This window comes from Boleophthalmus pectinirostris, unplaced genomic scaffold (genome assembly GCF_026225935.1).
Source record: "Boleophthalmus pectinirostris isolate CB_2022bp ecotype Guang Dong unplaced genomic scaffold, ASM2622593v1 HiC_scaffold_2, whole genome shotgun sequence".
Classification (NCBI taxonomy): Eukaryota; Metazoa; Chordata; class Actinopteri; order Gobiiformes; family Gobiidae; genus Boleophthalmus; species Boleophthalmus pectinirostris.
The window spans coordinates 11855266-11878753 of NW_026571152.1; the positions used below are offsets into that span (position 1 = coordinate 11855266).

Below are 23488 nucleotides of genomic sequence, written 5' to 3' on the forward strand. Positions count from 1 at the left end.
TAATCATTGATTAAAAAAAATATAAAAACAGAATCTGGGCTTGTTTCTTTTTTTCTTAGGAGCTGTCTGTCGCTGAGCTGCTGTGGAAAGCTAATAAGGATGTGGGTAAGTGCCTTTATACTGAAAATAGTCAAATCTGAGGTATTCGGGGTTGAAAATGGCACTACTTTCTGAAGCTATTGTGAAAAAAAATCATTTTAATTTTGTTTATTTACACTGACAGAGGCGTTGAACTTTGTGCCAGTTTTTGTTTCATGTGGATAGGTCCAGTAATTACAGAGATATGAACCAAAAACCAGATCAACAAATTTGCAATCTGACAGCTACACAGCAAATTCCACCATAGAATTCTGATCTGTCGTCCAGCTCAGTCAACGCCTTTTACTTTAGGGCTGCAGAAGGCTTAAATCTGATATCTTTACTAAATTAGAGTAGATCAAGAGATTTATTTACCTCTTAAATACTGTATAAAAGAAAGTGAAAAAATAAAACATGAATCATGATGAAATATAAGTTGTGATGTGTGTGGTGTATGTATATGCAGTTTTAGACATTTTATCTGTTGCAGATATGCATTCAGTGGGAATAACCAGCCCACTATGCAGCCCATTCCAAACGCCAACGTGAGCTTCGGACAGGCCACCCAGATGAGCCAAAACGACATCCTGAGGGTCAACCGTCTCTACAAGTGCTAGACCCAGACCGGGCCAGGTCCAGGTATTGACCATAACTGAAACAGGACTAAACCAGGATTAAACCAGGACTGACCCAGGATTGAATTAGGACCAAGCCAGGTCTAAACCAGGACTGAACCAGGAGGTCTATACCAGGACTGAATCAGAATTATAAACCAGGACTGCACCAGTCCTAAACCAGATCTACACCAGGACCAAACCAGAACTAAACTTAAACTAACCCAGGACTCAATAATGTGGGTTGCACTGGTATCAAACTCAGACCTCAGGACTAACCTTGCTCTAAACCAAAACAGCACTGAACAGTGTTGAATATGGACAAAAGTGGAGCCTTATCTCAAATGATGGTCTTTACATTGAAGTACTTTTTTTTTTTTTTTTATAGTACAACAACCAGGACTGGAGATTTCAAAGGTTCATAACAAACTTTTTAATGTAACTTGTCCTGAATAAACAATTTTAACCACTGAGAGACTCTTGTGTTTAAAATACTAATTGGGTTTCACTTTTAGTAAAGCATATGAAATGTTCTAAAGGTTCTAAAGGCTATGGCATTAAATATCTGGATATATTATACACCAAGCCAAGTAGGCTACTTTAATTGGGCATATTTTAACATTAGTGACAGGTCTATTTTAATGGCAGGTCTATAACAAATAAATTAGATTAGGCATAGGTTACTGTGTTCATAGACTAGCGTGGTGGGTAAAGATGTAATGTCAATTTATGGTGTGTCACTGAGAACCGAGCTGTAGGCCTATAATTTTTGTAAAAAAAAAAAAAAAAAACTAAAAAAAAAATTTAAAAAGAGAGAGAGAGAAAAAAGAGAGAAATAAAACAGTGCCCCCTCCAGTGGACAGTACCTGTACTGTGGAGTGGACCAGAGGCCAGCAGACAGACTACCCCACAGAGGCAGGCCATGGGTTCACATAGACAATCTAGGTGGGTATACTGATTATACAGGCATGGACACTTATTTACACTTATTTACAGTACTCCAGGAAATGTTAATAAAGGAGAACAATGAGAAACATCCAGTGTTTTTGATTTCAAAATCTACAATAAAAGCTCTCAGGTACTGGTGTACTTCAGTGTCAAACTTTTTAATCAAATCAACATGTAAAATAGTGCTTATTGTTTGCAGGTTCCTTTGCCTACTACTACTCAATGTATCACGATCAGAGTAGGGCCACGACATCTCCTCCACCAGTCACCAACAACCACAACAAATACAAGAAATAATACATAAAAAGATGTCATTTGCAAGAAGTAGCAATGATAAGATGTGTAGGCTACCAGGTCAGATCTGTGGAGAGCAAACCCTGCTCAGAGCAAGAATGTATGTTTTTAGAAAATGCTTATAACTGTATAAAAACTAAACTTAGTTCATAATAAGATGAAGATGAATAATTATGGGCTTGATTAAAGAACAAAACCCATACTTAATTTAAAAAAGAATATTTTTTAAGCTAAACTGCTCAAATAGGGCCTGGACTGTGCTTTTAAAACATACAATCAGTGTTGGGGAGTAACGGATTACATGTACCGCCGTTACGTAATCAGAGTACAAATTATGAGTAACTATTCAGTTACAGTTACTGTTTCAATGAGTGGTAATTGGATTACAGTTACTTTGCTGAAATAAGTGGATTACAAGGCGGTATTTTCCTGTTTTCACATTTTGTGCTACCTCGCATTTATTTATTTTTTTATTTCGGTAATTCCACTCATTGCTGGAAACCCAAACAGAACGCGCGCAATAAGACCGATGTAAACGTCATATTAAAGTTGGCGGTGTCAGTCACACAGTGGAAGCAGCAGTGCATTGGTAAAAACGCATTTGTGTCTTGGCAATTCTTCTCCCGATGTGAGATATATATATAAAAAAACAAACAAATATAAAATCGCCTACAACTTAAATGTGAAACAGGAGCTACTGGCACTGGTGAAAACAAACTGCATAGACTCATAATATCTGCACTACTGTCCTATAGTGACCTGCGACATGAGTAGACGTGCACACAAACACAAACACAAACACACACCTTCATCATCGTCATTAACCTGAGAACCCGCGGACCACGTCTCCTTCCGTAGTTACTGCGCGGACACCGCCGTCTCGTGCGCCGCGAGTGGACCGTGTTTTCTCGCGTAAACCGCGCTTTCTCCTGTGCGCCTCTAAACCAGAACTAACACCAGGACTAACCCAGGACTACACCAGGACTAAACCAGGACTGAACCAGGACTAAAGCAGGACTGAACCAGGTTTAAACTAGGACTAAACCACGACTAAACCAGAACTAAAGACCTGAACTAGAATCAGGAGTAAACCAGGTCTAAAAATCAGGACTAAACCAGGACTAAACCAGGTCTAAACAACATGACACCTAACAGTAGATTGACATAATTTAAGGTGATCTCATATAAAAAATAATTTCTCTATCAATAATATTTTTTAATCTGGTTAAGGAAAGGCTTATCTTGTTACTGTCTTTTAACAGACAAAACCTCTTATATTAAGATATCATGGTCTTTGTTTCTCTACAGCAAACAGTTGCTTATTCATGGAGACTTGGGCTCAGACAATTTGAAGACAACAAACAAGAATTTCAGGATGTGGTTGCTACATTCATGTCGTTTAAAAAAACATGACAATATCAAGTAATCCAAAGTAATCAGATTACGTTACTCACTTTAAGTAATTTAATGGATTACGTTACAAACTACATTTTGGGGTATGTAATCTGTAGGGGATTACATTTTAAAAGTAACCTTCCCAACACTGCATACAATACAAAGACAATACAGATCTAGATCCATTGTAACAACCCTTTTATTTTCGTAGGCGTGTCCGTATGTCATATGATCAAACTCTTCCTGAATGAGACAAGGAGGATCCGCTGCTGCACAGGTAATGGCTAAACACATTTCATTTAACCGATTTATGTAATATTAATGATTACCGAAGATGAAATACATACAATTATAGTCTTAAAACGTTTCTTTAGTTTTGTTCTTTTAGTTTCGTTTCAGTTCGTTATGTGATCAGCTGACCACGCTCTCAGCTTCTCTTTGTTGCTGATGCGCGTTTTTGGATGAACCACTTTTTTGACAGAGTTTAAAGACTGTAAAATAAACTTAAATAGAATTGACATAAGGTTCATTGAGAGCGGGCGTTTGATGAGAACGTATTTTTCAGCAACTGTAAAAAATTTGTTAAATCAGTTAATTAATTCTCTTTATACAGTCTGTTGTAAGGTTTGACCTTTTTTTGTTTTTTTTATTATTAAAAATTGAAGTCCAAACCTAAATGTTCAGTTACCATCACTTTGCTTGGCTGAGAAAACTATATATATAAAAAAACAAAACAAAAAAAAAAAAAAAAAAAAACAACAACGATTAAACGATTAAGAATAAGATGTATTTTAATGACTGTTGCTCAAAAGGTATAAATGCTAATGTAAAAATTGTGAATCCAAACCATAAATAAACTATATTTTTTTGCACTTGTAATCCAATTTAAGAAAGTTCTTTAGGCCATTATGTGAATAATAACCAATTAAATTTGATATCAAAACAAAACCAAAACTACTGGATTTTTAAAAAAGTAAACACTAAACGCATTGTCTCTGATTTATAAAATAGTAAATAGTTAAAAATATGTAAAATAAATTATTTTTAAAATCCTCAAAATTAGCTGTGACGTGTCTGTTGTGATGATGTCACACCAAAATGGCGGCGCGCATCTGAAGCCGAACCAAAATAGAGGAGAGGGCGAGGGGCGGTTTAAGACTTAGAAAACCGGGTTTAGAGCAAATATTGACTCCACAGTTTTATTTAACAAGACTAATAATTAGATGTTAAGTTTTGAGCCTGTTTATTTTACTTGTAGCCGTTTTTTTTTTCTTTTAGACCCAGGGAAAAGTGTTAAGATGAAATGGAAAGTTGCTAGTTTGTGTTTTGGAGTCAATTTTAATGATTCTTTTCCGTAAATCTTACTCCTCATGAACAGGTAATGGTTTCAGAACGTTAGCAGTATTCATTTGGTAAAGGTCTTTATTTTGTATTTTATTGATTAAATGTCCTTGGAGACACGTGAAGTTTAGCCCTGGTCTAGTCTTGATTTAGTCCTCCTTTTAGTCCTTGTTTAGTCCTGGTTTAAAAAATTTTATGCATAATTTTAAGATATATATCGTAATTCCGACCTCAATTGTTGTTTTGGAGATATGCATAATTCGAAGAGTATATTTTCCCAAAATAAATAAAAAGAGACAGAAGAGTCAAGTGTGATATAAAGTGATATTTCTGAAGTTTTTTGGTAAATTTTATGGTTCATTCCCTTTTTGTTTAATACTTCAACCTCAACCAAGATATTTACAGGCACATTTTAACACATTCCTGGTGTTTTGTTACAATATTATGTTGTTGGAATAATTGTGACTATTGCCCACCCCTACTGTAAGATATACTTTATTGATCCTTGTTGTGAGATGTGTCCTCTGCATTTACCCCAAATCTGTCAGGAGCAGGACCTGGTCTGAGTCAGGATCCTGGTCAGGAGATCATAGACTTAGACTTAGACTTTATTGATCCACAAGGGAAATCATTTGGACACAATAACTCACTCATCACAATATAATATAATAACAAAGAGTAAAAAATATAAGTGGTAATAATAAATTCTAAGTAAGTAGCAAAAAAGATAGCAAGAGACAGGAGTCAAATAAGGCAAAATTACATAAATGTAAATGTACAAGTCAAAATAAAATATAAAAATAAGTAATAAAAAAATATAATCTCAGCTATATACAAGAGGTCATAGGAAGACTGTGCAGCAATGATATGTTGATTGATGGGATTTATCTGTTATAATGCTGAGTATAAGACTGAGTTGTTGTACGGCTTTTTGGAGTACGGTATGAACGTAGTCCTGTATCTCACTGTTTAAGCGGAGCTGTAAGAGCTTGTTGGAGTATGAGCTCCTCTGTCCCTCTATAGTCTGGTGCAGTGAGTGAGTATTTGTATAGCTGTAGGGAGTATTATCTGTCCCTCTATAGTCTAGTGCAGTGGGTGAGCGGGAGTATCCACGATGGACAGCACAGCTGGAAGATTAGATTAATGTGCATGTTTTTATCTTTCAGGCATGACTTTAACCTTTCTCAGATGAGTGACCTGCAACATACATCCAGCCCACACGATGGAGAGCGGAGTCTCATTATACCACCTGCCACTTCTGCTCCTGTCGACTCCTCTGGCTCCGCTCCTGTGGACTCATCTGGCTCTGCTCTTGCCGACTCCTCTGGCTCTGCTCCTGTTGCCTCTTCTGCTCCTTTCTCCAAACCTTCATCCCATAATGCATTTGTCTTTACCCTGTCAGTCTTCTCTGCTTTGGGGGGGTTTCTCTTTGGTTATGACACCGGTGTTGTGAGTGGGGCCATGCTTTTGCTCAAACAGGAGTGGAATCTGAGTGCACTGTGGCAAGAGTTGTTAGTGTCGAGTACGGTGGGCGCGGCGGCCATTTCAGCTCTGCTCGGAGGGGCTCTGAATGGGTGGATGGGCCGGAGACTGTGCATTCTTCTGGCCAGTTTCATCTTCAGCATTGGGGGATTTGTGCTGAGTCTTGCACCCAACAAAGAGGTGTTGCTCCTGGGAAGGATCGTTGTCGGACTGGGCATTGGTAAGACCTGGATTAGTCCTTATTTAGTCCTGATTTAATCCAGGTTCAGTCTTGGTTCAGCCCTGGTTCAGCCCTCTTTCAGTCTTCATTCAGTCCTGGTTCTCTGCAGGTCTTGCCTCTATGACGGTCCCTGTGTACATTGCTGAAGTATCTCCTCCACTCCTTCGGGGGCAGCTCGTCACCATCAACACACTCTTCATCACTGGGGGGCAGTTTGTTGCCTCCGTCATTGATGGATCATTCAGCTACGTCCTGGATGGATGGAGGTAAGCCAGATGCCCTTCCAGCCTCCTGTATCACTGTGTCAGATGCTTTCATTCTTCTGTATCCCTCCTTTAGTCTTACTTTAGTCCTGGCTCAGGACTTCCATCCTGGTTTAGCCTGACCTGGTCTTTCTCTTCAGATATATGTTGGGTCTGTCCGTGGTCCCGGCTCTGCTCCAGTTCGTGGGTTTCCTGTTTTTACCAGAGAGTCCAAGATGGCTCCTGCAAAAGGGGCGGAGTCCAGAGGCTCTTCGAGTTCTCACAAAGATCAGAGGAGGAGATGACGTAGAGGAAGAGTTTGAGTCAATCCGAATCAGCATAGAGGAGGAACGAAGAGAGACAGGAGAAGGTGTATCCTCTGTTCCTCTGCTCATCTGACCAGCTCCTCTGCATCCTCTGTTCCATCGGACCATTGTGTCTGCATCCTCTGCTCCTCTGACCTTCTCTTCTGCTCTTCTGTCCTGTAGGGGGAGCAGTGATCCTCAGAATCCTGCATCATGCTCCGACTCGACGTGCTCTGATTGTGGGCTGTGGACTCCAGATGTTCCAGCAGCTGTCAGGCATCAACACTGTCATGTGAGTCCTGGTTCAGGCCTGTTTTAGTCCTGTTGTAGACCTTGATTTAGTCCTAGTTTACTCCTGATTTAGACCGGGTTTAGTTACTGGTTCAGACTTGATTTAGACCTTGTTTAGCTTTGGTTTGGTGTTGGATTAGATCCAGTGTAGACCTTGGTTTAGTCCTGGTTGGGTCTTAGTTTAGATGTAGTTTAGACGTGGTTTACGCCTGATTCAATCCTGGTTTAATTTTTGGTCTTCACATTTTCATCCCCTCCTGTGTGTTACTGTAGGTACTACAGCGCCACCATCTTGCAGATGTCAGGAGTGCGTGACATCCAAACAGCTATCTGGCTCTCCGCAATGACATCAGCCACTAACTTTCTCTTTACGCTGGTGGGAGTGTGGCTTGTGGAGCGTGTCGGAAGGAGAAGGCTCACCATCGGCAGTCTGATTGGTAATTGTTAATAACTGACCCATTGGTTGAGGCGCAATTCCAGCTATTTGGTGCACAAATTTGTGTCAGAAACGGCTAAAATATGTCCTTCAGGAAATTTTATTTAAATAGCCCTGCTTTAGAAAAACCCTAACCTGACCCCCTTTCTCTGAAAATGTTATTGCTTTGCCTGGAATCGGTGATATCAGAGGATTTTCCCAGATATCGCACTGGCCTAATCCTGAATATTTAGCTGATATTTGGCACTGATATTTTTTCTGCTTTATCCCAGACTGTGTGTCTTCATTTGTCATTACAGTTTGTCCTCCTTGCATCAGATTTGTACAACCATAATTATGATGATGCTATGCACTAAAAATGCATATTCGCCAATCCTTATTTTCTTTGTTTCCTCTCTTTTTTAGGTACTTGTATGAGTCTGCTGATTCTGGCCTCAGGATTTCTCCTCTCGGCTCTGACCTCTCCTCCTGTTACACAGCACATTAACAATACCTCTACCGTCTGCAGCAAGTACAGGTAAGAACAGCCCTGGCTGAGGCTTGGGTTTAGACCTGGTTTAAACCTGATACAGCTATGGTTTAATTATGTTTTAGACCCGCTTTAGATTTATTCCTGTTTTAGTCTTAGTTTTCACCAAACTACTAGAGAACATTGACCGTCCCATAGGGAAATGTGTCCTCTCCATTTGACCCATCCTTCAGTGTCTCTGTCAGGAGCAGTGGCACACATCTCCAGATCTTGAGCTACAGTATTCTTGGTCAGGAGGATTTGACCTATTGTGCATGTTTTGGGTTGATGGGAGAAACCAGAGTACTCAGAGGAAATTTTGCTGAAGAAATTGTAGATGATAAATGATCATTTTGAAATTAATTGATACCACTGACACAGTAACCCTAAAGCAGAATTATAGAAGGATTATTTCCCCCAAATAGATTAAATGTAAGAAATGGTTAAAAAACACAAACTGCAATAAATAAATAAATACTTATTTCGTATCTACGATGAGTCACAGGAGTTATTTATTCAATCCTTGCCAGCTCAAATCCGTAGTACAGACAAATAACAAAAAGTCCATCACTAGTAAAAAGAAAAAGTACCCACAATAAATATTACCCCCAAAAAGTATTGTGTCATCTAACATGTATTCAGGAATAAATCAATATAATAATTATCGTGACAGGCCTACTCAGACAAAGGGAGAACATGCAAACTCTATACAGAAAGGCCTGGGAGTCGAAACTGGAAGCATGTCATCATAAGAAATAGTTAATATCCGCAAGCAATAATGAAGGGTCTTGAGCCAAATAAACCTGTTAGGTCATGTATATTTACCTGAAACATGTGGCCACACAGACATGTAGCCATACAGTGTCTAGACTCAAAATATAGCCAGTTGGGCTTTGAAACCATTTATTTAGATTTGTGACAGAATGCTATATAATTTTAGTTTTAGAGTGGTATTATGTAAAATAATTTTTGGAGCTTTCAATCTTGTTATAATACTGTTCCCTCATCTAAAACTTGCCTCTAGAGGTTTTAGATATAATCCATGCATGTGTGTTTGTTTAGCTGTAAGTTTGTGTCTAAAGCTCAACACATGCTCCCACACGGCAATTCGCCATAAATATATGAAGGCACGATACAAAACTGTACACAGCAGTTTAATAAAGCTGATGTGATGTGCAGTAGTTTTATTAGCCATACCGACTTGTAAAAGCCTGATCCCGTCAGATCTCAGAAGCTAAGCATTCTGGGCCTGGGTAGTACTTGGATGGGAGACCGCTAGGAATTCCAGGTGCCACAGTGGGGCGCCACTGGCATTGTGTCCTTAGGCAAGACACTTCACCCACATTGACTAGTATGAAAGAGGTGTGTGCATGAGTGATGGTGGTGGTCGGAGGGGCCGATGGCGCAGATTGGCAGCCTCTCTTCCGTCAGTCTGCCCCAGGGCAGCTGTGGCTACAGTAGTAGCTTACCACCACTGAGTGTGGAGTGACTGAATAATGAACTGTAAAGCGCTTTGGGTATCTTGAAAGGCGCTATATAAATGCTATCAATAATATTAGCAGGATGTTCGCTGACTCTGTTGTGATATCACTCTGAAAAGGGAGTGGCGTAATGCGGGGAGCAAAAGTGTGTGTCCCAGGGTTGTCAGAGTTGTAATTAATCTGATTCCAAAAGTGTAATTTTTTATAATTGATTGACAGCACTAATTTAAATGTATTCTCTGTAGTTTGTGTGAAGGCTGCATGCTGGACCCAGGCTGTGGATTCTGTTACAAAGAAAACCAGAGCTCAGTGATGGACTCATCGTGTGTCGCAGTGAATCAGGAGTCCACCGACCACGCAGCACAGGGATGGTGAGAAAGGGAGGGCATCTGAGGCATTCTGACACATGGGGAGGGTGACCAGAGGGAAACCAACCAAATGTGGGACAGCACCTCAACCTCAGCACCAGCAGCATCTTCTTCATTTTTTCTCCTCTCCCCCGTTGAACAAGATACCTGTATTCTGCTGCATTTTAGGCAAAGTGCCCTAATCACTGGCCTATAGAGTAAGTTGATTAGGCCTCAATTGGTAAGTCCTGTGCCAAAATCCAAAACCCAAATGAGTAAAAACTATTCTTAAATATAACTTTAGACTGGACAGCCTGCCATTTGTTTAGAATCAATGTCAGTCACCTTTTCACAATAAGGCCCATTCTGCAGTGGGAAAATGCAGAGAGCTGACACACAGGGAGGGCATCTGAAGCACACAGAGGGAATCTAAGACAATCTGTCACATTGGGAAGGCATCCGAATGTCATCTCTGTCAGATGTCTGTAAATCTCCACGTTAAACTGTATTTTCTCTGTACTGCTTTGTCAGTTGCATGAACCAGACTCTGGACCCTGGTCTGGTCTGGGCTTATAACTTCTGTCCATCTTCCTTCTCCTGGATCATCGTTGTGGGACTGGTGTCATATCTCGCCTTCTTCGCTCCAGGTCAAATCTAACTAAATACTAATCTAAATATAATTCTAATCTAATCTAATATTTTAAACTAATTTAAATATACATGTTTTGTATAGAAATTTAAGTTAAGAATGTAACTACAGTTCTATGACTCCCAGATAACTGCCAGAGAGCAGTGATGAAAGCTCCATAGTGTAATAAACATGTGCAATAATAGTTCTAATAATTGTGTAATGTTGTCCTTTAGGTATGGGTCCAATGCCATGGACCATAAACTCAGAGATTTTCCCTCTTTGGGCAAGGAGTACTGGGAACGCTGCCTCTGCTGGAGTCAACTGGACCTTCAACGTCCTGGTGTCCCTCAGCTTCCTGCATGTAGCCCAGTACCTCACATATTATGGTAAGAACCAGACCAGAACCAAACTAGAGGACCTCAAATCAGAATTGCAATTTGAATGGACTCAGATAGCAAATCACAGAATGCAGAATAAGACAGGATATTTTGTTGTTTGTGGAGAAAGTACTATTTGCATCCATTCATATTGCATTTTTAGTTTAACTGCGGACTTGCAGTCCTAGAACCCACTTCAGAGTACCTTACTTTTTATGGTATGAACCAGCTCCAGATTGTACTCCTTTTTTGGATGCTCACTTCCTTTACAGTGTATTCTTCAACCACTCTGCACATGGATGAACCTGCTCTGGAGCAGACTGGCAGAAGTGAGGCTGCCAGTCTGCGCTATCATCCCCTCCCACAACCAACACTCACACACACTCCATATCCATACTGGGATGTGAGTAAAGTGTCTTGCTTAAGGACACAACAACAAAATGCTCTCTCTTCACAGGTGCATTCTTCCTGTACGCGGGGCTCGTAGTCCTGGCTCTGGTCTTCGTCCTGGTCTGTCTTCCAGAGACTCGTGGTCTTCAGTTGGAGGACATCGAGCAGTTGTTTTCTTCTCATCTCGTCTCGTGGCCCTGCTCCTCCTCGACTCTGCGCTCTGAGGTCCAGTACACGCGGGTAAACGGAGAGAACCGAGACCAGTACGAGTCTGGACCTGAATCTGGACCAGAGTCGGACTAGATCCGGACCATAACTGGACTAGGACTTTCCTGAGAGCTTTGAGATCTGTAATGGTTCAGTTTTCCTTCTGCTGGTTTTGGGCATAGACTGTATAAAGAATTGGACTAAGTGGCATCACCTGTAGCATTTGGCTCCATCCAAATAAAACTCATTGAGCCTTGCAGTTATAGGAGCAAATTTGAAGCCGAGTTGCATATTTGGAATTCCGACTGCAGGTGTCATAGCAACCAAAGGGCCAATCAGCTGTTAAAGGTAACACCCCTTCCTAGTTTAGCAACACCATCATTTAAACCTGTTTTAATGCTAGCGGGAACAACCTCGGGCAAAGTTGTCAGGGACAACAGAAGTTGTCGCCTTGAGTTGTCTGGGACAATAACACAAAATAATAATCCCAGGATAATGTAGAGCAGGTTAAAACAAACATTTTAAGAACTAAATGTTGAGCCTGACAGCAGGAGTTACATAGGGACAAGTGATAGTTTTTCAGTTGAAAGTGAATTGGAGCCAGAGTCAGTGGAGCCGAATCTCGCCCGTGCTCACTTCCTATTTGGAACGCAGAGGCTAGCAACTTAGTTGTGTCCATTTATATATACAGTCTATGGTTTGGGGAGCAGTCTATGTTGGGCCTGGTTTGTCTTCTTGTCTTACGAGCTGATTCCACATCATGTAGCTCCAGTGCTCTGCACAGCGTCAGCCATGAGGAAATTAAACACATCCAGTGAGTGTCAGTACCCTCAGCCAGGGGCTGCTCTGTGGTGTAGTACTATGGAGTGGACATGAGTGTAGTGGAATGAGTTTGCTATTGTATTCCTGGTGTTGCCTAGGAAATCCAGACTGACATCCCTCTGTATTTTTATACAGAAGGATACTGATCTGGTCCCCAAGCCCTCCGTTGTGTCTTGAGCCAGAACCAAACATGATCGTCCAATCAGATTTGTTTATTTCAGTTACACATGTAACATGAATGGGGTTAATGGTCAACCATCATTTACAAACAAAATGGCATTTTTCTCACCTCAGATTAACGCACTTTTAGTGCTTTGCTGATTAATTCTACAGAAATACAGCATGTTTTTCACTCCTGATATTTTTGTCCTTTCCTTTTTTTCATAAGCAGCTATATTTGTTTTGATACGGACGACTGTGCTAATCCACAATCACATCCATCTGAATTCGGGGACATCTACTGGTGACCAGACTCAAATCTTCTGAAAGTATTGGAAAAGTGTGAGTTCTAAATTTTTAGTTCAATATTACTTAGAACAGGGATTCCCAGCCTTAAGTTCCCAAGGATCCACAGTGGGTCCCCAAAGTGGAAACAGCGCACGCATTCACTAACAGCTCGGGGCTGTGACAGACACACGTATCATGTCTGTGCGCAAAGCGGTAACATCAGAAATATTTATGACAGTAAACGTATTCCATAATCCACGAGATATCCACCTGTGTGGGACCAAATGTTGTGGACACCCGTGAGACGAGAATGTGAGCGGTTAGCGATAGCAGAGGTGGACACTCGTACCTCACGTGAGAAGCACAAGAGCGGCTTAGGCGGGAGCAGGTGCGAGAAAGCAGCGGGTCTGCTGTGGGATGGGAAGGGCAAGAGATAGACACTTGTCTGTTGCGTAATGGGAGAAAAACGAACAGAGAAAACTATAAAAGGTTAATGTGTGCGCGCATTCACGGGCTTACAGTGGTGTGCGTGCATGAGAGTGGCGCACATGCGCGTGGAGTGTTCGTAATACAAACCCAGTCAGTTCTGTCATTGCCCATACAAAATTCTATATTCCTGGTGCCTCTTCTGATGCATACTTGCATTGTGGGGCTCCGGAGCTCTTTGCTGCATGTAATGAGGCAAAGATTGCAGACATTACCCACCCTGGCAATGGCTTTAAATGCCACTGTGGTCACAGTTTGGTTCAAATGCCATCAAAATATATGTACTTGTACCGTCCCACTCCAGCCTCCAGCAGTGACGTTCAGCCCCACCTGGACACGCCCACTCCTTAATGCTTGTGCTAGTGCTAAGATTAGGAGCAAGATCGGGCCCATAGAGTTTTCCTTATTGAGCTCAAAAGTCCCACTCACTTTGAAGTCCACTCTGGTTTTGTAAGTAAATTTTCCATACATTTCCCCCATAGAAAAAGGAGGCTAACCAGCTACGTGTTAACTAACATCCATAACATGTTTGTTTGAAATCTAAAAAGTATGTTTAAAATGCAAGATTTTGTGAAATGCTTTAATAACACAATGGTTTATACATTTCTGAAACTTACAATCTTATAGGTAGACAGAGCTCATTAGCCCTGAGCTTTCAAATTTTTTTTCCCCCGAAAGTCTGTAAGAAAAATGAATGGGAAATGTACTTCTGCAACCAGCTGTGGGTAGTCACTGTTGAGCACCTTATAGAGTAGTTTGTCAGGTGAGAGAAGGATGTGGGGGTCACCGGTATATTAGTGGAGATAAAGGTTTGAGAACCTCTGTCCTCTGTAGAATGTAATTAGAAGTCAACCTAGCTCAGATCTGGACTGAGCAACAGAATAATTCGGTTTTATGTTACTGCTATGGTCCTTTATTTGTTTTAATCTTTGTTTTCGCTGCCTTTGGGATTTCTCAGTACACTTCTTCTGGTGTTGGTTTGGTGACGTCTGAGTTTACAGTGAAACTAAATGCACTTTACAAACCAAAATGTGTCCAAACTGTATAAATATTAAACAGAACTCCTTATTGTTTTAGCATAACTCTGGGCAGAATTATGGAGGTGTGGGTTTGGACAGCGACATCGCCTACATCACTGTGAGTCTCAGTATATGATAATGAGTTAAAATAATTTGAAAATATTTTATGATGGAATTACAGAAAGATAGAGATTATTTGGACACAAAACCTTCTAAATATTGTTCATGGGTCCAGATTTGACCATTTTTTTTATTTCCACACAAATTATTATACTGAATAGAAATGGTCAATTAAAAAGACTTCCTATTGATTTAAATTCTGTGATTTCCAAAAGTCTAACTGGAGTCCCTTTTTCCTTCACAGCTCAGATGAACCACGTCACTGGATGGTTCTGGTGCTATTTGCTCTCTCTCTTTTTTAAATCAAATCAACTAATCATTTTTAAAAGAATGAATTGTGTTTTTTCTTGAAGCTTTTATCAAAATAAGTTTATACTCAGTTATGTGACTACAGTTCTAATGAGATATTTATATTATACAGCAATTTTGTAATATATCAAATGACAATCTATTTCTGTACATTCCTAAATTAAACCAAAGTTGATTGTAAAGTCTGTTTTGTTTGAAGTTTACTATTGTCTATATATGATTTCCTCACACAGAATACAGGGCACTTTCTTATGTATTATTTATTTTACACTATTTTATAATCTACTGTACATTATAATATTGTTCCCCATCAATAACAGACCTGGAGTTGGTTTTGTTTCATTCACACATCTTTAATACACAAAGGCTTCATATTTAGGTTGTTCTCTCAAATACAAAACACTCTCTTCCATCTTCTAGGGTAATACAGAAGTGCTCCACTGTGTTTTTAAACTCCGTACATCTTCACTAGAATCAGCTGGATAATTTCAGCTCTGGAATTGTACGTCTCTACTGAAATAAATGTAAATGTTAAAAAAAAATTTAGCTGTTAACCTGAAAATCACCACTATGACATCACAAGGTGGAACAGAGCATTTTGAGCTTTGGAGATGCATTGCAAGTCTATGTTTTGAGGATATAATTATTGTAGGGTGAAAAAATCTCCATAGACAAAAAAAAAAAAGAGAAAATAAGAGCAAACACAAAAAAAACTAAGAAACATAGTTGTGTCTGTTAAACTGCCCATAGACTTGCTTCAATGCCACTCAGTCAGAATGTTGAGGATCATTTTTCAAATAAAATGACATCAGTGCATAACCTCTATATGATCAAATAGACTATAATTACGCTAAATGAGTTCTAAATCTGTCTTAATATAATGTAGCAGTTCTCAAACTGAGGTACATGTTCCTCTGCAGGTTTATTTAGACCTGCCCTGCTTTGGGAACATCATTATTTAGAACTACTTAATCCATGGTTTAGTCTCATTTTAGACCTGGTTTAGTTCTGATTTAGACCAGATACAGTCCAAGTTTATATCTGGTAGTACTCGGAAAGCTAAATGTCATCGCATAAATTAGAAATGGGGATTTGTTTAATGCAGTAGGCCTACTGTGGAACACTTTAGACCAGTGTATCTCAAGTCTGGATATTTATTTAGAGGTGCAATTTTGGTTGCTTATCCATGGTTTGGTTTCATTTTAGACCTGGTTTTGCTCTAATTTAGATCCGATAAAGTTCATTTTAGATCTGGCGGTACTTAGAAAGTTAAATACCTGTTAAATATGTGAGGTAGAACTGACAAAGTGTATTTATTTATTTACTTATCTGTTTGTTTATTTGTTTATTTATTTATTTGCCTTATAATTCCCAACACAAGCTGCATAGTCCAGAAAGTTACAAAATGGAATGGAAATGTAACAGGCGTATCAGAAGTTGTCCCTTAAACGTCCAAAAGAGGAAGCCATTATTCTCACCTTAAACACCTGTGACCTGAGCATACGTCTGTGTACTTGACGCTTTTTTTTTTCTTTTTTAATTCTATAGAGCATTTAAATTATATTAAAAGAAAAACAGGGAAAATAAAGAATATATTTTTACACGTATAACCCAGTACAGGCCACATGTTATTTCTGGATGCTTATTATAGATCCGTGGGGTGAGGTCTGTTTCAGAGTTGTTTTTGTTTGTGAAAACTGACTTTTGTTACACATTGTAGTAAGATCAGTCCATAATGCATCTTCTTCTTTGACTTCAAAACTATTAAATATTAAAACACAGTGACAAATTGTGCCACAAGGGCCATAACAGCCACGTACAGTTATCATGGGTTTATGGCCTAGTAGTTAGCTAAAAAGTATAAATTTACATCTCGTTCACTTCAGATGCACCTGTTCCTCGTGCACCTCTTCACGGCATGACGTCACCCCGTCGCTTTGAGGGGCGCGGCGTGATTACGCATTGCGGCTGCTCCCCTCGTGCCGTGCGTCCTGCGTGCGTCTCCAAATCACTCCAACCCCGCACAGCTCCAGGACACCGGCTCCAGAGGACAGCGGCGCGCCCTGACTCCGTGTCCGCCCCACAGAGCATCGTCCCCGGCCTCAGCTGTGCCCTCGCCCCGCTGGAGCCTCCGGAGCGCGACCAAAACGCGAACATGACGGAATGACGCTTCCACACGGCAGTTCGCAGGAATAACGGGACTTTATCTGTAGATTTGTTTTTATTTTTCACTGCGTGCACGCGGAGACATGAGCGCGGACGAGAGCTCGGTGCGCGTGGCCGTCAGGTGAGACGCACGAGCACACGTTGGACATCAGACATCACCATGACGTCAGACAGGCACCCTAAGGCCCACACCTGCTCCAGGCTCCAGCTCAGGGCCTGGTTTAAACCTGGTTTAGTCCGAGTAAAATCCCAGTTGAGAGCTGGTTTTGTCCAGTGTTATTACTAGGATGACTGGGTTAATAGTTTGATTCCTGAAGAAGTCATTCTTAATGTAAATCCAAAATGTGCTTAACTGATTTAATCTAATAGTGTCTTGGTTTAGTCTTTTTTCTTTTATTTTTTTTGTTAGTTTTAGTGTTGGGTTTAGTCCTGCTTTAATCCTCCTGCTTTGGTTCTGGTCCAGTCCAGTCCTAGTTCCTGCACTAAAACCAAACCAGAACCAGGACATGAGCCTGCATTAAACATAATTTAGGCTCATGTTTAAACCTTACATTTAAACATGAGCCTAAATTAACCTGTAAAAACATAAACAGACCCAAGTATGAGGAGTCATTTTGTACTAATATAATCTCTTCCATTCTTTAGGTTTAGTCCAGTTTTAGACTTGGTGGTCCATTCATTGCTTAGTGGGCTTGCAGTGGTAGAGTTGTTAGCGCATCCTCTCAGCAAGAAAGTCCTAGGTCATGTTGAGTCATTCTGTGGAGTTTGCATGTCCTCCCTGTGTCTGGTTTCTGCACAATAATCCTCCAGCTATAGTCCAGCAGACACACTTAAGGCTGAGTTTAGACACTGAAGGATGGATCAGATACACAGGACTTGTACTCACTTCTTTGAAGCCAGACAGCAATGAGTTGTGAAGTTTATTTTGACATAGTCCTGGTTCAGTACTGGTTTAGTACTGGTCTGGTTCCTGATCTTTTTAATGCAGATCTTGGAAATCTAAAATTGCAGCTCTGTACTTTTCCCCAGCTGACTGTGTACTAGTACTTTTCTGCAGTACTGCATTGTTTGCAGTAGTTGTACTTCTGTTTTGTGCTGAGTGGAGAGCTCATATTTTGCTTGATACAAGGATTATAAAGGAGGAGGTTTAGAGAGAGAGAGAGAGAGAGAGAGAGAAAGAATAGAGGGAGGGATGGAGGAGATGGGTGAGAGAGGGAGTGATAGAGGAGAAGAGACAGATTGTCATAACAAGATGGAGCACAGTAAACAAATTAAACTGGTGGTTTTCATGCTGTGTGCATCTTGTTAAATCCTTTAGTTCTGCTTTAGTCCTGGATTAGACCCAGGTAAAAATCCTAATGTGGTTTTGTACCAGTTTAGTCCAAATGTAGCCCTCATCATGTCCTGTTTTAGTCTGGATTCAGTTTCTAGTACAGTTCCTTGTTTAGTTGTAATCTCAGTTTAGTCCTTGTCTAGTCCCTAGTCTAGGTTTAGAGTAGTCCATAACTCAGATTTCTGTTTAATTACATATTTGTTTGTTTTGCTCCTATCACTGAAAAAAAATTCCACAAACCTATTTTTGAATTTTAATGATAAGTTTCTGTTTGTGAAACCACTGCAAGAATCCAGTCTTTCAGGACTTGTTTAGACCAAGTTAAGACTTGGTTTATTTCTGTCTTAGTCCTGGTTCGGTTTTGAATTTTTAGTCTTGACTTCTGCCTCCTTTTAGTTCTTTTTAGTCCTGGTTTAGTCCTGGTTCAGTTATGTTTTAGTCCTGGTTTTGTCCTGGTCTAGTCCTAATTTAGCCCTGGTCCAGCCCTGATTGAGACTGGATTATCTTGATCCTGTCTTCTCAGTATTTTCACATTGATCGTCGTCAGTCACTTTTTGCTGCGTCTCTCTGTGTCTCGTGGTGATGATGTCATCCTGGAGTGCCGCCAGGGCCCTCTGCTGCACCTGCCTCTAAAAAGACCATAAAAAAGATAAATGCAATGAAAACATTAGAAAAAAAACATTTTATAATATATAAAACATTTAAAGAGAACACAAATAAATAAATTAAACCTTAACTGACTAAAATGGCAGAGGCAAACACAAAGAGCATATGTTTTATGCAATGGCAAATCACAACTCATTAATTCTGCAAATATTTAGATTTATGTTCTGTGAGAACTAGATGTCAGATGCCCTCACTGTGTGTCAGATGTCCTTGCTGTGTCTCCATGGTGTCTCATTCTGTGTTCTGAAATGTATGCATTCTTGGATTAGTTTAAAGTTCAGATTTCAGTGATTTTTCTGTTTAGAATAGCTCATTTAATCCTTCTTTAAAATGCAGATTTAAGCATTCAGAGGATTACTCTAAACAGAAATGTACAAAAACAACTCGTGGTTCAGAAATCTATAGTCAAAATGTGCCACACAGCAGAAATAATCAAAGAGTAGCAAGAGTTTTAGAGAAATACTTGAACTTTAAGAACATGTTTGTCTTAACTACAGAATAAAGAGTTACACAGAATATGACCTCATGGAGGAACAGGGAGGGCATCTGACACACAGGGACTTTTTAGTTTCATAACAGATTGGAATTACAAAAGGAACTTTTAAGAGATCACCGGAGTTTTTTAGTCCATAGTTTAATCTTGGATCGGTCCTGGTTCAGTCCTGGTTTAGTCCTGGTTTGGCAAGGATTGGTCCTTATGAAATGAAAAGACTCTGGTTTTATTGATCTTAAAACATGGTCAAGGTTTAACAAGATTGAGTCAGGTTTAATCATATAATCCAGGTTTAGTCCATGTTTTAATGTGACAATGTCATAATTTCAGATGGAGGGCATGAGTCTATATAACTCAATGGGAAAATCAGTTTGTTTTTGAAATAAATCTTCAAATTTATGATCAACAAATTTCTTTTGGACTGGTTCCACAAACGTTTCATATTAATCTTAAAGTCTTAAAGTCCTTTCAACTGACACCAGTGGAAATTAGTTGCCATTATTCAAGCCCATCTTTGGGCTTGAATAATGACACAACTTTCTGAAGTTGTTGTGGAAAAAAACAAACAAAAAAAACTTTAGTTTATGTATACTGACAGAGAAGATGGCCAGAGTACTACTACTGTACTCCTACAGTAGTGTGTACTTGTACTCTGAGGTTGTGTTAAATTACAGAGTGTCAGAGGTCAAAGGTCAAAGAGGAGCCAGGGAACCAAAATGGTGGCTATTACTACACTCTAAAAATAACATATTCCTTGAGTCAGCTTTCTGTGTCAGATACCCTCTCATCCACTTATATCCTTTATGTAAGATGCCCTCCCATCCTTTTATATCCCTGTGTGTTCGATGCTTTCCCATCATCCTTTTCCCCTTTGTGTGTGTCAGATGCCCTCCCCTGGACCTGGTCTAGTCCTGGTCTGAGCTCTGTGTGTCTCTGAATGTAGAGCACTTATTTAAAACCAGTTACTATTTAAAACTGGTCCAGATTTAGCCCAGACTCTTTTAGATACTGGACTGGACTGGACTTAACTGTTACAGAAACACCTGTAACAAGACCTGAAGTCCTGGTTTAGACCTGGGTCAGACATGGTTAAGTCCTGATTTATTGCTGGTTTAGTCCTGGTTCAGTCCTGCTTTAATCCTGCTTCAGTCCTGCTTTAGTCCTAGTTCAGTGCTGTTTTAGTCCTGGTGTATTTGGTAAGATGAAGTTGCCGTCTTGTCTCTCAGACTCAAATCAGATTAAACCTCTCTGTCTCTGCTCCATCCCTCAACTCCATGGAAACCATTTTGTATACCACTGTATAATCCACAGATGGGTGTATGTAAAAGCTTTGAAATGGTTTGTAATCAACAGCTGTAGATCATAAAACAACTTAATAAAAGAAACTGATATTGCTGTACTAGTGGAGATGAAAACGGGAATTGATTGATTCAAAAGTACTCAGTTTTTGACTGGTTTTCACCTGCTCTATGTGAAAGTTTAAAATCTTAATTTCACATAATCCAAAATAGATGGAGTATAAACCGAGAGATCTGAGAGGAACTACTGAATGAATAAAACAACAGGACATGATTCGATTGGTTCGTCTCTCACACAGAGGAACACTGTCTGCTCCTGTACACGCTTTTGTCCAGCTCAACAAAGAAACTCCACATCTGCTCCTCTTCTGCACCCTTTGCTCCTCTCCACTGCATCCTCTGCTCCATCTAATCCTCTCCTCTGCTCCTCTCCACTGCATCCTTTGCTCATCCTCTGCTCCTCTGACCCTTTCCTCTGCTCCTTGTTTCTCTCATTGACAGTTTGTCATTCTAAATTCACTCACTTGTTCCACTGACACACTTTCACTCTTAATCCAGATTCAGTTCAGCAGATTTATTTAGACCACATCAACTCTCGCTCTCGCTCTCACTCTCACTCTCTCTCTCTCTGTCTCTCTCTCTCTCTCTGTCTCTCTCTCTGTCTCTCCCCCCCCTCCCTTATTTTCTATCCTTCTCTCTCTTCCACATTTGCAGTATAGCGGCAGAGTGTTTAGCATTTAAGCCTCACAGCGTTGCAGGTCTTGGGTTTTATGGTCCGATTATAGATTTACTTATTTTGAACCATTACTAATATCCGATATTTGTGTTGCTGTTGTGACGAATTATCGATCAAATATGTATTAAGCTAATAATAATGAAGTTGTAAAAATGTGTATTTATCTGGCCTAAAAGAGTTAGTTATATGACTGTGTAAATATGCAGCTGTATCTTTTGCCTAATGGTAAATGGTCACATTTTTCTATAGCGCTTTTCCACCTTCAAGGCACTCAAAGCACTTTACAACAAGGAACCATTCACCCATTCACACACACCAGTGTACACAGACACTGTGGGCAAGGTGGGTTAAGTGTCTTGCCCAAGGACACGACGACAGCATTCATCTGTGGGAGCTGGAATCACACCAGTCAACCTGTGGGTTAGTAGATTTGACCGCTCAACCTGTGATGTTTATGTTGAGAGCTGGATTCGAACCGCCAACCTTTAGATCAGTGGGCGAATGCTCTACGAACTGCCACCCCAAACGTCTCTTGTATTTACATAGTTCCTCATGACTCTTTTCAAAAAGGCAAATCTGATGCTGAGAGCAAACTGTAATGCAGAACAAAATATCGGTGTTGGTACTTGTCTCCATGGAGATGTTATTGCTTTGCCTGGAATGTTCCATAGTATGACATTAAACATCTCATATATATCATATAGCATTGCTCAAAAATACAATCATTCCTTGTGTGAATGGGGCAACTCTCCAGAGATCTGTATTGTAATGTAGTGTAGTGCTATAAGGTTTAATCTATACTGTGGAACATTCTACAGAAACCAATAACACTTCCATGGAGACAAGCAAGTGGCAGACCCTCCATTAGAAATGTTACGCTGTCCACCTTTAAACCATCCCACCTGTGTACGCTTCAAGTGTGAAGTGTGGAGTGTGTGGTGCATGTTTTCCCTGTGTCTCTCTGTGACCTCCAACTTTAAATTACATTTTACAGATTAATATAGTTTTCTAATTCTGTCTTGGTTTGGTGGGATACTTCATGTGGTAAATATTTATCATAGTTGTACATCAGCTCAATGGCAGTTTGGGGAGAAAAGTTGTTGTCAGTGTAGTTCTCATTCTGACCACAAGATGTCGCCAGATGCTCATAACAAAACTGTCTTTATATTCTAGCCTATACATTATTTTTGCTTAAACGTAGAACATGATTATTACAGGGTTAGCAGCTTTTACACTGAATAAGACCCCATGGGGAGGGGATCTGACGAACTCTGACTTCTCCCTCTCTTAGGATCCGCCCCCAGCTGCCCCGGGAGCGTGTGGAGGGCTGCCACGTGTGCACTGCAGTGACACCGTCTGAACCACAGGTGGTGTTAGGCTCGGACCGTGCCTTCACCTTTGACCTTGTGTTCGACATGGACGCCACACAGGAGCAGGTGTACCACAGCGCCACACACAAGCTGGTGGAGGGATGTCTGCAGGGGTACAACGCCACTGTGCTCGCATACGGACAGGTACTGGGACTAAACCAGAATTAGACCAGGGCTACACTAGGACTGAATCAGGACTGCAACGCCACTGTGCTCGCATATGGATAGGTACTGAACCAGGACTAAGAATTGGCATTAGACCAGAACTAAAACAAGACTAAAACAGACCTATACAAGGTCTAAACCAGGACTATACTAAATGATGTTCAAACAGTGAAATTACATTTAGCAAGTTTGTCAATATAGTAACTGTTGAACATTCAGCCATAGAGATACATGTCTATGTACTAAACCAGAACTAAACCAACATTAAACCAAGACAGGGCTGGACCACAACTAAACCAGGGCTGAACCGAGATTAAACTGGGATTAAAGCAGGACTAAAGGAAGAGAAACTCATTTCATATTTCCCCCTCTGCTTCATGATCTACTTTACTTTTCACTGAAGCTGAAGTTAAACCACAGGAACTGTAGCCACAGTTGCCCTGAAACCTCCAACACAACTTCCAGGTCACA

At 40.3% G+C, this 23488-nt stretch overlaps 2 protein-coding genes across 8 annotated transcripts in view; both read left to right on the forward strand.

Moving 5' to 3' along the window:
• The first annotated feature begins 3550 nt into the window (after positions 1 to 3550).
• Positions 3551 to 14975, forward strand: LOC110160316 (proton myo-inositol cotransporter-like). 7 transcript variants are annotated; one of them, XR_002318763.2, is made up of 14 exons: positions 4287 to 4707; positions 5837 to 6372; positions 6482 to 6638; positions 6776 to 6984; positions 7103 to 7211; positions 7484 to 7647; positions 8052 to 8163; positions 9881 to 10006; positions 10514 to 10629; positions 10847 to 10999; positions 11448 to 11620; positions 12801 to 12910; positions 14420 to 14479; positions 14726 to 14975. XR_002318763.2 is itself a non-coding variant. In XM_020924950.2 (13 exons), the coding sequence occupies exons 1-13, from the start codon at positions 4700 to 4702 to the stop codon at positions 14732 to 14734; spliced, it is 1932 nt and encodes a 643-aa protein (XP_020780609.1). In that variant the 5' UTR covers positions 4285 to 4699; the 3' UTR covers positions 14735 to 14975. The 7 variants fall into 7 exon arrangements, 4 of the variants coding, with proteins under 4 accessions (XP_055011417.1, XP_020780609.1, XP_055011415.1 ...); XR_008632400.1 differs by having other exon boundaries at positions 4336 to 4707; positions 11448 to 11935; XM_020924950.2 differs by lacking the exon at positions 12801 to 12910 and having other exon boundaries at positions 4285 to 4707.
• A 1830-nt stretch (positions 14976 to 16805) lies between these two features.
• LOC110160344 (kinesin-like protein KIF21A) overlaps positions 16806 to 23488 on the forward strand; it is a 34339-nt gene continuing 27656 nt past the window's right edge. Inside the window, 2 exon segments of the mRNA XM_055155439.1 lie at positions 16806 to 17077; positions 22774 to 22996. Coding sequence (XP_055011414.1) covers positions 17040 to 17077; positions 22774 to 22996 — 261 coding nt within the window. The 5' untranslated portion in view covers positions 16806 to 17039.

Excerpts from the sequence above, each read along its gene's own strand:
- LOC110160316 (XM_055155440.1), top strand. Across the intron at positions 7,648-8,051 it reads CACCATCGGCAGTCTGATTG|GTACTTGTATGAGTCTGCTG; the intron begins GTAATTGTTAAT and ends TCTCTTTTTTAG. Across the intron at positions 11,000-11,447 it reads CCAGTACCTCACATATTATG|GTGCATTCTTCCTGTACGCG; the intron begins GTAAGAACCAGA and ends CTCTCTTCACAG.